The sequence below is a fragment of the Pogonomyrmex barbatus genome, unplaced genomic scaffold, assembly GCF_055798465.1.
Source record: "Pogonomyrmex barbatus isolate J1 unplaced genomic scaffold, ASM5579846v1 scaffold2, whole genome shotgun sequence".
Classification (NCBI taxonomy): Eukaryota; Metazoa; Arthropoda; class Insecta; order Hymenoptera; family Formicidae; genus Pogonomyrmex; species Pogonomyrmex barbatus.
Genome location: NW_028297116.1, coordinates 15,984,187 through 15,998,813, shown reverse-complemented (window position 1 = coordinate 15,998,813; position 14,627 = coordinate 15,984,187). Strand labels below are relative to the sequence as shown.

Sequence of the window (14,627 nt, the reverse complement as noted above, 5' to 3'; positions counted from 1 at the left end):
ATTTAACTTGTATTATAGTTATAAAATAAAAATAATAATATAAAGACAAGATATTAGAAAAAGCAACTTTAAAAAAATTCCCTGAGAATTTCCTAATTTTTCAAGGCACTTCTTAAACAAAGGCAAGGCAGTTCTTAAACAAAGTCTTTAAGAATTCCACATTTTTCCAGATAGTAAATATTCTTTATTACTTATAAATGTTAAATATATTTAATATTTGTAATATATATGGCACTTTTTCTTTCAATAAAAGAAAATGATTTTTCTGTTGCCCTAAGGTAGTAAAGCAATGGTCGATGGAACTTTCTGATGCAGAATCGACAATGTCGAACTCGTAGAAAATCCTGGCCTTCCCTTAAAATGTTCAAGGAAACTCACCGCATCGTAGCGAGGTCGAGAACGAAACGGCGAGAGGGAAGAAGAAAGAAGAGGGAAAAGCGTTTCTACAGGCGTCAGGATGAAGGTACACGTATTCTTTTTAAGCCAGAACACTTTACTGCCGCTCGTTTCGCCGGCGGTAATGGAGGAAGCTTGGCCACCCCCGAAGAATTAATTCGGGGCTAAAGCCGAGGCGAGTCCGCTCACCCCTGCCGATATCGAGTCGCTCGCCCGGAAGTGTTAGTGTCTACTTACCACTCCTTCAGTTAGCTTTTTACTTCAGTTGACCGCATTAGCGCGCGGTCTCTCGTTTCGCCGTTACTGAGGCGATTTCTAATTTAGTCACCAATTTAAGGGTAGTCGGTAGTCACGACCCCCCTGAGAGAATCAGATATTTTCACCTCGACGTGAAGTCATCGCTTCCATGAAATTCTATTTCATGAGAGATATTAATTTTTTATTCGTGCTCTCTTTTTTCGTATCGCGAACGATAATAATTTATTGTTTTACTTGAAATGAAATTATTATTTATTTATCGTCATTATAATTGCGTACACGAAAAGTCTTTCATTATTAGCGGCGAAACGACGATTAAGATAATACATACTAGAAAATGAAAGGCTTATCTTGTTTCATGCACTGCTTATGATATTAATAAAGTACAACATTATAATTGGTATATGCAACATACGGTGTTTAGATATTCATTAACACCCTAGCGCCAGGACGTTTAATGATTTAAGTGCGTCGATCAATGAAACAACCATGCAAAATCTCATTCGGCAGGATCGGAAAATGCTGACTCATGGCTTTTACGCAAATTTAACAGGCAATAGATTTTAACGTTGCCATCGCTTGTTATTTCACTCCCCATGAACCCCGCGGGGTGCAAGATACCTGCCGAGCGATGGTGCATACCTTACGTCAGTCTTCCCCTGTTTAAACCTGAAAATCCCAGAGAACTACCTTTCTTCGTATTTACTGGGGTACTGAAGATTCTTGGCGCTGTTGTGTGATCGCCCCTTTGTACCGTTCGCTTCGTCGAAGCGGCAGACTCCTCTATTCATCCCCCGGTGCGCATCGGCACTACCGTCGTCGGCGGCGTGAGCGAGACGACCGCAAACTCGCAAATCGACGACGGCGCGAGAGAGAGAGAGAGAGAGAGAGAGAGAGAGAGAGAGAGAGTGTGTGTGTGTGTGTGTGTGTGTGTGTGTGAGAGAGAAAGAGAGTGTACGACGGTGTCCAGAGGAAGAGCGCGAGTGGAGTGGTGAGGATCACGAGGGGAGGGGGGAGAGAGAGAGAACGAAACGGGTGCTCGTCGTGCCGCAGAGGAAGATGCGACGAGATCGAAACCCCCACCGCGTTGCGGAAATGACCGAAGCTCGACGAAGCGACCGACACGGCCGTTCAGTTGCGCGCGAGACGTGCATCGTGTCGCGTCGTGTCTTGTCGTGCGTGCGGGAGTATCTCGAAGATGCGACGCAGCCGGCCGATCGTGCGCGTGCGTTACATCAGCATTCATGAGTTCGTTCGTCGTTCGCTCGCTCACTCGTTCGTTTCGTCCGCCCGTCCCCTCGAGTTCTCTCGATGATACAGGAGCCTACGGAGCCTCGTATCTTCTCGTAACGTCTGTCGCGAACGGGGAATAAGCCAGTGATCGCTTTAATGTGACGCGTTGATATCTCACGAAGCTTAGACGATCGGAGACTGCGACGTCCAGTGAATAATGTTTGCTTGACTGATTATAATGCGCCACGGATGATCCGAGAGGATTATGAGTCACGAAAAAGAGATCTGTGTGTGCGTGTACGTTAGTGTATCGTATCTTTAAACTATCTCTAAGAGCGTCCTATTGGTACAAACGGCCACTTAAATCGAAAATCTGGACATTTTTTTCCCCCCGAGAATGTTATCGACGATTATCCGTTTATCAGCAGTGTCTGATATCTCGTGACTGTCTGAATAGCGCTCGTACGGAGAAAACGGGGCTGTTATCGAAAAATAAGCTGCAGCTACCAATATTCGTGGATGATAATCTTGAGCTTTCCAGTTGGTAAGAGGAGAACGGACATAGAGTTGTGCACTTTGTTGCGCGAGACGCGTGCGGCATGTGATATGAGACTTGGCGATATGAGAATCCACGCGCGAGTATCAATATTCAATGGACCTTGCGGCGAGTTCATGTTTCTCCGTTCTCTTCACATTCTTTTTTTTTTTTCTCTCAGATCGATTCAAAAGCATCTGGTTATCGTAATTTCGACAAATCGCGACTGATCGGATCGTCGCGAGGAATTTTTCAACGGGTAAGTTTCTCCGATCGATCGCGCATCAAATGCTAATTCTTCGTGGGGAAGTTACAAAGCCTTTCGCGGATTTTCTAAAAATTCATTTCCGCTTCGCGAGAACGGAGAACGATGAAGGATCGTGCGAGAACATCTCGATATTCCGATATTCCATAGAGATTGGATCGTGAACGAGCGCGCATTCTTCGACGTAAAAGGACTCAGACTCTCCCTCGACCTGATAACTTTATCAGTGCCGCACGCGCGCATGAGACCGCGTGAAGAGACCCGAGAGAGAGAGAAAGAGAGAGAGAGAGACGGAGAGCGAGAGCATTGGAAGGCCGCGCGGAGCGGCGCTCGCCCGAGGCGTTTCGTTATTCATGTCGGTCTAACATCAGACGCAGGCGTCCAAATAACGAGAGCGACGCGCGTGGCGCGGGTCATCGCACGACTCGCCGAGATCGAGTTGGCACGTTGTCGCGATTCGACAAGCTCCAGCTCGTTCTCGCCCCGGAATCGTCGCGCGGCTGCAATTTCTGCGAACCCTCCTGTACCTCCCTCCTCTCTTCTCTCTCTCTCTCTCTCTCTCTCTCTCTCTCTCTCTCTCTCTCTCTCTGTTCGCCGCCGCTCTCTGGACCACCGTGCGTGCAGTTTCCGCGTTTTGTATCGCGCAGCCCCGGCACGGAAAATGCGGGATACCCGCCGACGTGTATACGTGTGCGCGTGTATTTTCGGCGGTGAACAGATCGATCGGCTCCGGCCGGCCCTTGTTTCCCGCTGTCGTCGGTCGCGCGCGCCCATGTGACTACCCGCGACGCCGATCCGACGTACATACGTCAGCGTCATTGCGCGCGTAAACCAAACCATTTCTCGGCCGGAATAATAGCCGTCGGATTCGCTCGTTCGGATCCGTTCGTTTCAATTGCCGCTTTATCCACCCTCGTTCCTTCTCTCTTGCGCATCTTCGGCATTTCGGATCTACCACGATTTCGATTTCAAAGAAGAACGGTTTGTGATCTGCGAAATCTGTGAGCGTAAAACGATGGATCGAACGACATTTATTTCCGATTCCTTTCGCTCTTTATCCGTTTTACGTGAGAGAAACTTATTTGGATGGTTTTTTTTTTAATTTTTTTATTTAATTAGAGTTAAGATTTTATCGTGAAACTGTGATAAAAACGTTAGTTACAATATAGTCTGGAGTCAGATGTAAAAATAAAAGGAAGCACAGACGTGTCACAAGGCTGCTAACGAATCGCATATTACCCCTCAGAAGTGTAGAATCGAATGCTTGACTTCCACAGTTTATTTCTATTATATTGCTTCGAGAAGACAATATGGTTTATTGCGTTGGCGCGTTTTAAAAGACCATAAATGGCGACCCGATACTTCGTCTTTCTTTCTCGTCGCTTCTCCCACCTATCTTAACCTTTCGACTTCAACGGATTCTTGTAATCTATATATGGTTTATAAGTTATTAGCTCACCTATTTTATCAGTTATAATAAGACACGTTTCTATTACGTTTTATCCTCCAATAACGAGAAGGTAAAAATGCTATGCAAAAATTATTTAAAAATTGTAATCAGGATATTTATTACTTATAAAAATCTGAAATTCTCAGAATTCTTAGGGAATTTTATTGAAAATTGAAAAATTAGAGAATTCTTTTGAAATTGTTTTTTCTAATATTTTGTCTTTATATTATAATTGATAGTTTACCGGCTCTGAATTAATGATAACAGTGGACCCATCCATTCTAAACATCAGAGCACACTAACTTTAAAACTAATTCAATATTCGATATTGAAGACAACAATTTCGTGTTAGGTGTAATTTCGTTTAATGAGGATGGATATTTATTTTAATATAAAAGTTAATAAGTTTGTAAAATGCTTTGAATTTTATATGATTTTATATGAGTGTGTGTATTATATAATTTCTCGTTTACAGCTTTTGAAAATAAAGTTTGAACATTTTTTTACAATATGAAACATTATTTTTTAGAGTTTCTATAGTTTCTTCTAAAAAAAAACTTTTCAAATTATTAAAACTTGAGAGAGTTAACTTAATTTTATTTTACGGTCTATAAACTTTTATGAATGGAAGATATTAATGACTTTGCACAATAGATATATATTTATTTGACACATTTAAAAATATTTTTATTTTATCTGGAATTTTTAACAATTGCAGTCGGAATTTTTAAAGAATTTTTTTCGGATTTAAATAGACACTCTGATAATTGATTTGTTTTTGTCGCCGCGATGAAACGAATTAAATTAAATATGAGAATTGTCTCTCTTTCTCTACGTGCCGCCGTATTTCGTGTTCGCTTTCTTCGAAACTATCGTGAATTTATCATATCGAAATTTTTGTACGAAATCGGGGGAGGGAAGAAGGAGGATCGAATCACTCGGGAATTTTGATGTGCTGCAAGATGACCGATGTATTAGTTATTGCCCTAACTTTTCTTCAGCCTTAGCGTGAGAAGAATACGCCTTCAAGTTTTGGCAGCAGCTTTCTAAGCTGCCGTGTGTTACGAGAGAATTACGCGGGAGGTCTGTTTTTTTATTGATAGCGCGACGATCAAACATGGACGTGCGCGAGCGATGTAATGGAAAGGGTAGTAGGACGTTTGGGGGGAAGGCCCGTCGAGAATTTCCAAATGCAGCAGCATTCCGACGGGAAATCCGCCGTATTTATAACGGCCGCACGTGCTCCTCTCTCGCTCTCTCCTTTGACTAGCGGCGATGAATAACTGATGCCATATCCAATCAGTAAATGGAATCCACCGCCGTGGCCGGAGAACTCTCCGTTCCGTTAACAAGAATTTAAGAAGCGAATTTCAGGCCAAATCTCGCTCCGAATGTTCCACGGAATGTACACGGATGTAATCGCGAGATCGCGATACGAGATATATCAAGGCGATCTTGATGCGGAGCGACGGTGATTGATCTTCCGTTTCGATCAAGGATTAATCACGGTTAATTGATCCATTTTCCAGAGCGCGGTCGCGACGTTGCGTTATCTTCGATCGAAACCATTGTATGAGTGACCTGTCCCATATAAACTAATTAGAATTTCATTTATTTATTTTATTGAAAACATTTTTGTCCGAAAGCGTGTAAGAATATAATTACGAAACTTGCACACGTACTTGACTGTATACGCGGTTGACTCGCGTTAGTCGACGAATTAGGTCTTTAATATTTAACGTAAACTCCGACACGTTCATTTAATATGAATAACGCGTTCATGTAGGTTTACTAGCTCAGGGACAAATATCTCTCTATAGTTGAAATTTATGCATAAAAGGTAAACGATATCAAATAAAATTTTTTAGTATTTTAATAACTTGCATTTATATTCATACATCGAAATCTGCTTCGGTATTCAATTCTTTCTTAAAAAAAAAAAAAAAAAAAAAAAAAAAAATTGACGCAATTAATTTACCAAATACAATATGTGAAATTAATTGTTTTTATTTTAATAAAATAATGTCTCATTGAATTTCCGAAATTCTGTTAATTTTTATCGATTATTAATTATCGATCATTAACATCAATAAATGAGACTTTTTAGTTTGAAAGCACTTAAAATTTAAAATTCTCCGACTGTTTATCAGTTTGTTCGCGACGATTGAGAACGAGAAAAGCTTTCGGTCCAAGGTTGGGAAATCTCGCGTGTTGTATAATAGCCACGCGATTCAGTGAGATGAACGCGAAGCAGCAGGGCCGTAGGATCGAGCACCTGCTCTCTCGATGCTATTTCCGTACGTGCGTCGATTGAGCGGGCTGGCAAGACGAATCAACGCCAAGAATTCTACGAATGATCGAACGCAAACCACATCCTCGCGAGGAAGCTTTGAACTCGCGTGTTTATGGTTTCGCGACCGATCGTTATTGGTTCTACGTAAAATTCCATCGTGAACGGCCGATCCGGGGAATGAGATTTCGTGAAATTTCAGAATTCTCGAAAGGAACATATCAGAATTCATCGGGTCTTGATACAAACGTAAGAGTTGTGTGTTCGTTTCTCCTGAATTCTTTCCAAGAAAATATCTCTCCATCTTGAAAGTTTCTCTGGCAAACATACATTGAATATTTATATTATTTTATAATAATATAATGTTGAGGTTATTATGATTTGAAATTTAGAATATTATGAATTAGTGTTGTGAAACGACGGATTCTTCAGAGAATATTTTCGTATTTTTTCTAGAATTTTTCATGTACTTCCATCATTTGTCAGTTTTGATATTGATTTGTGTATTTACAATAATAGAATTCTCTTTTTTCATAAACAAAAAATTGAAAATCGTTAGATGATATTTAGAAAGATGTGTGATTGATCACTCTCCGATTGCTGTTTTTTCCGGTTTTCGATCGGAGATCCAATGCTTTTTAGATAAATCTCTGAACAGATGAAAAAATCTTCGGTTAACTATTCAAATTCTGACCTTTTGTGAAAAAAGACATACATATGTGTACAATATTTTCTCTAGCTGTATTAACAGAAATCTCAGACAGAAGAGCTTATTTTTTTTAGGAGAGTTAATTTTTCAGGAGAGTAATATGATAAAAAAGAGTTTGAAATATAACTGAAAAAAATATATTAGAAAAGAAATTGATCTCTGGCAAACCAATACTCTAGAGATGACAACCGTGGTTCTTTTAAACATTCTTTTCCATTCTTGTACAACATATAACGCTCTTAATTTCAGTTTTTAAATTATTTTGTTTAATTGTCGTATTCTCTCACGAGTGAAAATATGCGCATTTGTTAACACTAATTATTTCTTCTTATTCTGCTTATAATTGTTAATTTACGCAACAACAAATATTTGTAAACCATCTAATTTAGGAAGAGGTCGTACAACGGCGAGGTGAAATGTTAAAAAGAAACAACATAGACGTAAACATTTTTAAAGTACAGATTTATGTCTGAAATGTTATTGCTGTTTTAAGTAGATTGTATTTTGAAAAAAATTGGCATATCATTCGATGCGACATTTATCTTCTGATCATGCTTCGATATTCCATAGTCCAATCTCCCAAACTGGAATGACTGTTATTACGTCATAAATCACTTCGCAGCGTATATTCCCTGGAAAGAATATTCTTTATTTGTGGACCACACAGACGTTATTAGTAAATGCGTTCGCTTTCTAGTACCGCAGGCTTAAGCCAGGATTGACTCATCGCGGACGCAGGACTTTAAGGAAGGCTTTAAGGAAGCATCGACGAAGTCTGGGCAGAACAGGGGCTCGCACTGTGTCCAACTGATTACTATCGACACGGCTGTTATCGACACGAGAAAACGGTTGACAGAGTTTACCGAGTAACCGACGGCATATGAGCCTTGCAGGATGTCTCACACAGCTCGTTGTGCTCACGAATATGACTCACCCGATTCGTGAAGGAACGGAAATCTTGTATTTGTCCGAGAAAGACGTCTGTCCTTTGTTGGCGCGCTTATCTATGCCCGCGATTGCCCCAAACAATTCTCGTTCTTCTGACGTAACGCACGACTGTAGATTGCGCGACACGCGTGTCCCAATAATCGAGTCAAATATGCCAGCAGATAAATATACGCAATGATCATACATGAAAATCTTCACGAATAAAAGTTGTGAAAGATATCCTTAAGTTTTACGAAGACATAAGGATATATTATATGAAACATTTTTTGTTAATCCGATTATAATATTAATACGCGGCCATTTTTATGTATACATCTCCAAATAAAAGACGAGATTATTCATTGCAGATGCATTATAAAAATATAAATATGTAGAATATCGAATAAAATGTTATCGACTAAAATATAAATATATCCCTTGGGTAAAGTAAAATTTTTTATTTATCAAGTATTTGTCAAGTATTTCTGAAATGAAAGAATAATCAATCGCTTGGATTTTTTTCAGATCATCTCAAAAAACATGCATTCCAGGACGAAATTCCATCTTTTGATAGCCATTCTCCATGTTCGAAGCAATGCGTGCCCAAAGCCCCTTATCATTCTCCTGTCCGGTGTAGAGTTGTTAGACGACTGGACGGAGAACTGATAAGGGCCCGAGGGTCACAGAATCATCGTGGGATACATTACAAACTATGCGTCCGTTAAATGCCGAAAACATGTGGAAGAAAAAAATCATCTGTTTATTCTACAATTTGAATTTATTATGATATTTAATAAGCTCTTATCAATCAATTGATTAACCACTTAATTTTATCAATAAATTTAATAAATAAGTAAATATTGTAGTAAATAGAATTTATTTAATTAATGTAAAAGAATGAAAAGAATGAAATTGATTTTAACGTATAAAAATTTGTTAAATCAAAATTTATTTTTACATTAATGAAATAATCTATATTTATATAAATATTTTCTTGATAAGAGATTTAGAGGAATTTATGGAACTTCTATTGATATAAAATGAATAAAATGAATTATAGTCATCAATAAAAATCTGTTTTATTGTAAATATAATAAATAATATAAAAAAATTGTATTCCCTATATTTTACTTCATATTCCTCTACGTTACGATATAATATATCTATGTCCTGTTTTACATTAAATGATATTCATAACAGCTGAAATATGATAAAAAGAAATATTATCGAATCGATTTATCACGAAAAATAAAAAATAGAACGCGTTAATTAAGTAAATTTTCGTAAACGTGTCATAGACACACAACTTGTTTTGCTCGCAGTAACAATACTGCACGTCTCATAGAATCGATTCATTCAACTATTCGCTGATCATGCTAACCGCAAGAACTTTGACATTACAAAACATGCAAACGTCTCGAGGACGATTAATTACGTTCCTGTGCTCTTAGATGCCGCATGTTCCACCTCGTAATTCGGATTTATCTGAATAATTTGCCTGGGTGTGGTTTCGCACAACTTTCTCGGTTGATTTTGTACAATCAGTATCTGTTTCGTTCCCTCTGACTTTTCCGATATAAATTGATTAACACCTACGATTTTCAATGCCGGTAAAGTCTTTATAATCGTCGCGTTTGGAATCGCGAGATTCGTAGTATTACAATCCACCTTCGGGAGTATCACTGGATTCTTCGTGATCGACAGAACCGATTTCTTCGTCGATACGTTGGACGTCTCCATGTAGGAGGCTAATCGTTTTACAGGACCATTGGCTGATATCGGTACCGTAAGTACTTCCGGATTATCTTCTGATATTATCTTAGGTCCAAGAATTATTCCTGCAAAATTCAAAAGATTGACTTGTAACGTAATGCCTAAAGAACTAAGTTGAACTAAATTTTATTTCTATCAAAACTATAAGATACTAAAAAGATGATAATAAATTATCAAACTTATTTAATCAGATATGTAAGTAACAAAGGAGATTTTCTTTAAACAATAAAGAATTCGAGAATATGAAATTAAAATTGACAAAGCTAATCGCGCAAGCAATATATATTTTCAAATTTAATAACTTGCCTTTCTGCATCGCCTTCGTGACTGGACAATCTCTGTGGGCCAATAAAAGAGTCTTCAATTTTGCAACTTCCTTGCGCAAAGCTTTCACTTCCATCTGCAAGGCTGTATTCGTTTCGTTCACGTTGGTTACCGTTCTTTGGAGTTCTTGAATCCACGCTTTTCTTTTGGCCCGTGCACGCATGGAACTGGCACGATTACGCTCGAGAATGTCTTTCTTCTTAATCTGATCGATTGTTTTCTTGCCACTTTCCTTCTTTACAGCATCAGCCACGTCTGTTTTCACATATCCTTCGGTCGCTTTCTGATTCTGCGCACTCTTCGACAAGGACTGCTTCAATTTCTGTAACGCGGTATCTAAAGTTGGGTTCATATTATCGAATTGGACCTCGAGCTGAGCATGCTGTCAAATCAAACCTCGAGCCGCGAGCGTATTGATGTCATGTGGCACGGCTTATCGTATTCCATCTGAAAACGGTATTTTCGTCATATCACAGGATATTATACGAGAAGATAACAACGCTTCATTGCGTTGAGAGTTTAGCATCAAAGTAGAGGAAATTGCCCAGTCAATATGTGATGCGATCCGCATGCTTAGGCATTGTTATTTTACATTAAGATAATTCATTTCTGAGAGACAAAGTGAAAGTCCGATGAAAAATATTTATAATTAATTAACGCTTATGAAGATTAAATGAAGATTAAATGAATTATGATCATTATATTGTGTCCATCTTGGAAATAAAAAAAACCTATCGCCTCTCATCTTCTTTCTTTGTAACTTAATTTATATAAATGGATGCTACAGCAGCTAATTTTAATTTATCGTTATTTATACAACGCACGCAATTCAACTGCGTAAACTACACAATATAGATCACAAAAATATTTACAATGCTCGTAAAGTTCGATAGAATTTTAAATCTCGTATCTGTGAAAGAGCTCGTATTTAAGTTCGGCTCGAGGTTCAATTCGAGAATATGGACTCGGCTTTTTAGAGATTTACTTTGAAATGCGAATTATCAACATAAGATATTACCATTTTTGCTAATGATAATCTTGAGATCACAGTCTTCTTGGGCTCCAATTTCACTGCACACCGCAGAGCCGGTTCGGTTCTGATAACAACGGTTTGCTGTTCGGTATTAACATTCGATACATTAGAAGGCTCAGACACCGGTGTTGCGCACAGCTGCATTAATTTACCATCTGCAGTTTTTAATAACAATTGCACTTCTTCGCCGTTGATGGACCTTCGCAAAAAAAAATATTCTAAGTATGTTTGTCGAATGTTTTTTTAAGCGTGTTGATTGGCTGCAGGATAGAGCAGTGCTTCAGTAGAAACTTTCTATCCTGCCAATCCATCATAAGACAAATATCATCCTAGAACTTCAAATATTTTACGATAAGGGAAGAAGATATTTATTAATTATTTTGCACAAGATATAATCTGATAACAAAAAACTTGATTGTTGTTTAAGAAGAATGATTAGAATTAAAGAATTAGAAATGTGAATTATATGTTTACGAATGTAATAATAAAGGAGAAATGCATGTTGAAACACTAAATATTATAATTATTATAGTTGATAAAAAATGCATTATGTATCTCTTGAAAAATCAAAACTTAATAATTAAGTAGCTATTTATATACAAAAGTGGCGCGTATATAGATAATAGATGTTGCAACAAAAATAATTCTAATCACGCAATTACATAAATCATAAGTATCGCTTGTGATAAGATTGACAATTAGTTAAAAACTAATTGTTTTGAGGGCATAAAGTCGCAATGATAGAATAGAACAATGGATTCTAAAAATTTTTAGAATTTACATGAATATTTTTCAATATGCCATATATTTTTGACGACCGCAACAACATATTTTGTATATTTTTTTTGATTGATATTGATTTATTTTGATGATGATCCAAAAACGTCAACAATAACAAAATGTTAAAATCGATTATTTTGAAAATACACATTTCAACTGACAAGGGACATAAAAAGTAATGCGCTCTTAATGCGGTTTGAATTTCGAACAATCAGGAAGTATCAAATATCAAAGTAATGCAAATAAGATAAAATATATCGAGTTAAAAGTAAGAAAAATTAAAGATTTTCACGATGAAACGCATATGGTAATCTTACAATTTTAAGAGAGGCATACTTACAGATGAGACGTAGGTTGCGTCGAAAGTTTAGGCCCTATGTTTGCATTCGTATTTGAGACAATAATATCTGTTGAAAGAGTATCATCTTTAGCAGATACAACGTTCGAATCTTTCATCAATTCTTGCGTCTGGTTTGTACTTAATTTAATACTGTTACATTCATCGGTCTTTATAACATTTTCCTCCTCTGCAGTTTTTTCAGCAAGAGATACAGTCGAAGGACAGTCTTCAACGTTGTCTTCGGAAAGAATTTGACTATTTGCAGGCAGTACGTCTGATATATAGGGAAAGATGTGAGGAGTATGCAATGTATCATCCGTAATTCCAGCCTGCAAGAAAGTAATATTTATATGAATGCTTACTTTCTATCTTTTATAAATTAGTAAGTAAAATTATTTCACACAATAATCTTATAAATTATTCGAAACAAATATATATATATATATATAATTTTTTTGTCTTGCCTCTGGTACTGTAAGCGTGCCAGTATTTCCAGCCTCTACCGCCCTTCGAAATGTCTCTTCGAAAGGATTAACTACATTTTGCAGATCTTGAAATAAACCAACTTCCTCGCAATTTTTAAAAAACCTTGTTGGCGTTGGAGTTTGATCTGCTGCAGAGGGATTATTTTTTTCAGCATATATGTTTTATCTTATTCTATGCAATATACATATGAATTAAACTATCAAGTAACCTTACCAACAAATCCAGCACTCTTAGAGTTATTGTTTAGATTTAACATCATGTCATGTTTCTTTTTGTGCATTGTTAATTGATCCTCATTTGCAAAGCTCTGTAAATGAAAAATAATCTTGTTGTTCCTTACCTTGTTGTAGTTCTTTAAATTTTTCGTTATGCAAAATAAGTTGTCACATTCTTTTCAATAGAAGAAATAATAATTATCACTTACCATATTGCAGCCCGATGTGGAGCAAGCAAAAAGTTTTTCTGAGTCAGTCATTGTATCCTGATAAATTTCAGTTTCAAGTTTTTTTCAAATGAGATAAAAGTAGACAAAATAATATCAATAGAGAAAACGTCAATAATTTACATTTGTGACTTTTTGAAGAATAATCACATTTTTTAAAATAAAAGTTGGATTTTTTAACCTCAACATACTTTACTATTTTTGCGAATTCATGATTTAACAACGATAAATTTGATAATTTGAAGTACACTCTTGGAGTCAACTGTGGCCATATTGGCAACTACTCCACTCCACAATCCACAATGCTATTTCACATTCATTAGATATGCTGACAGACTGTGTGCTGACATCTTGTATAAGATGAAAGAAAATCTAAAGAAAACTGTAGTCGATATTAACTTGTTAAATTAACAAAAAAAGAATGTTTTGAATATTTTTTCATATTTTATAATTGTTTATATTTTCTACTTTCATGTGTCATTCTTTGAATTCTTTGTACATTCAAAATTATATAAATTCGTAAATTTTTCAAACAATTACAACGTGTAATGTTAAAATATAATATATAATATATAAAAATATATATACATAATCCCAATATATGTTAAAATATATATTGGTCATCGTGAGCCTCCGAGAATGCATTTTTAAATATTTATAAGAAATCAACATGAAATTTTTATCTCGATATCACGCTGGTCATTCACATAAGCTGTTCTATTCCAAGACGCGGACGTGCGCGGATTATAAAGACGATGAACATAAAAGATCGCGAAACGTAATTGCACAAATGACGCAGAAATAGCACGGTAATGACACAAAATGGTGTGGAGTGTGCTATGGCAATGACGTCTTTAAATTTATGTATGACTTTTCATTACTCATTATATCATGTTGTTACCTTGGTTATTACACAGCGAATTACGTAGATGTTTCCTTCGAAAGTAATGAGAAAAATTACTACAAGTATATTCCTGAGTTGTTGATTGAATAATAACATATGAATATAAGAATTTTAAAAACTTTTTAGTATTGATATTTATAATATTATTTATTAAATAACAGAGATAAATAAATAGAAACTTGGATCAATAATGGGTAAGATATGTAAAAATTATATGAAAATCTAATTTCTATTTTTAAAATATTTATAACATACACTCAAAGAAAAAAGTCGTATCTAAACCTAGAACCTAGAAATTGTACACAAATAGCGCCCTCAACTATGTATAATAAATATTATAATAAGAACAATTAACAAGTTATATGAAACAAGAAAATATAATAATATTAATCATTTATAATAAATCGTTAGATAAACTAAAATATTGTATACCATTGTTGTCAATATGTATTTTTTAAACTTATCTCCCTATGATATTGTGG

The 14,627-nt window shown here is 36.4% G+C and overlaps 2 protein-coding genes across 2 annotated transcripts in view; one reads left to right on the top strand and one right to left on the bottom strand.

Annotated features, from left to right (window-relative positions):
- Nucleotides 1–9,040, top strand: part of LOC105426826 (uncharacterized) — a 37,314-nt gene extending 28,274 nt beyond the window's left edge. The window contains exons 3-4 of the mRNA XM_089076105.1: nt 279–561; nt 8,561–9,040. Of these exons, the coding sequence (XP_088932231.1) occupies nt 310–561; nt 8,561–8,788 (480 nt within the window). The 5' untranslated portion in view covers nt 279–309 and the 3' untranslated portion in view covers nt 8,789–9,040. The remainder of the gene's footprint in view (nt 1–278; nt 562–8,560) is intronic.
- Nucleotides 9,041–9,117: 77 nt separating this feature from the next.
- Nucleotides 9,118–13,543, bottom strand: Atf-2 (Activating transcription factor-2). Its single transcript, XM_089077658.1, has 7 exons — nt 13,224–13,543; nt 13,013–13,106; nt 12,778–12,926; nt 12,314–12,642; nt 11,179–11,392; nt 10,143–10,482; nt 9,118–9,901 (listed from the first exon to the last, which is right to left on the bottom strand). The coding sequence occupies exons 1-7, from the start codon at nt 13,272–13,274 to the stop codon at nt 9,495–9,497; spliced, it is 1,584 nt and encodes a 527-aa protein (XP_088933784.1). The 5' UTR covers nt 13,275–13,543; the 3' UTR covers nt 9,118–9,494.
- Nucleotides 13,544–14,627: the final 1,084 nt, after the last annotated feature.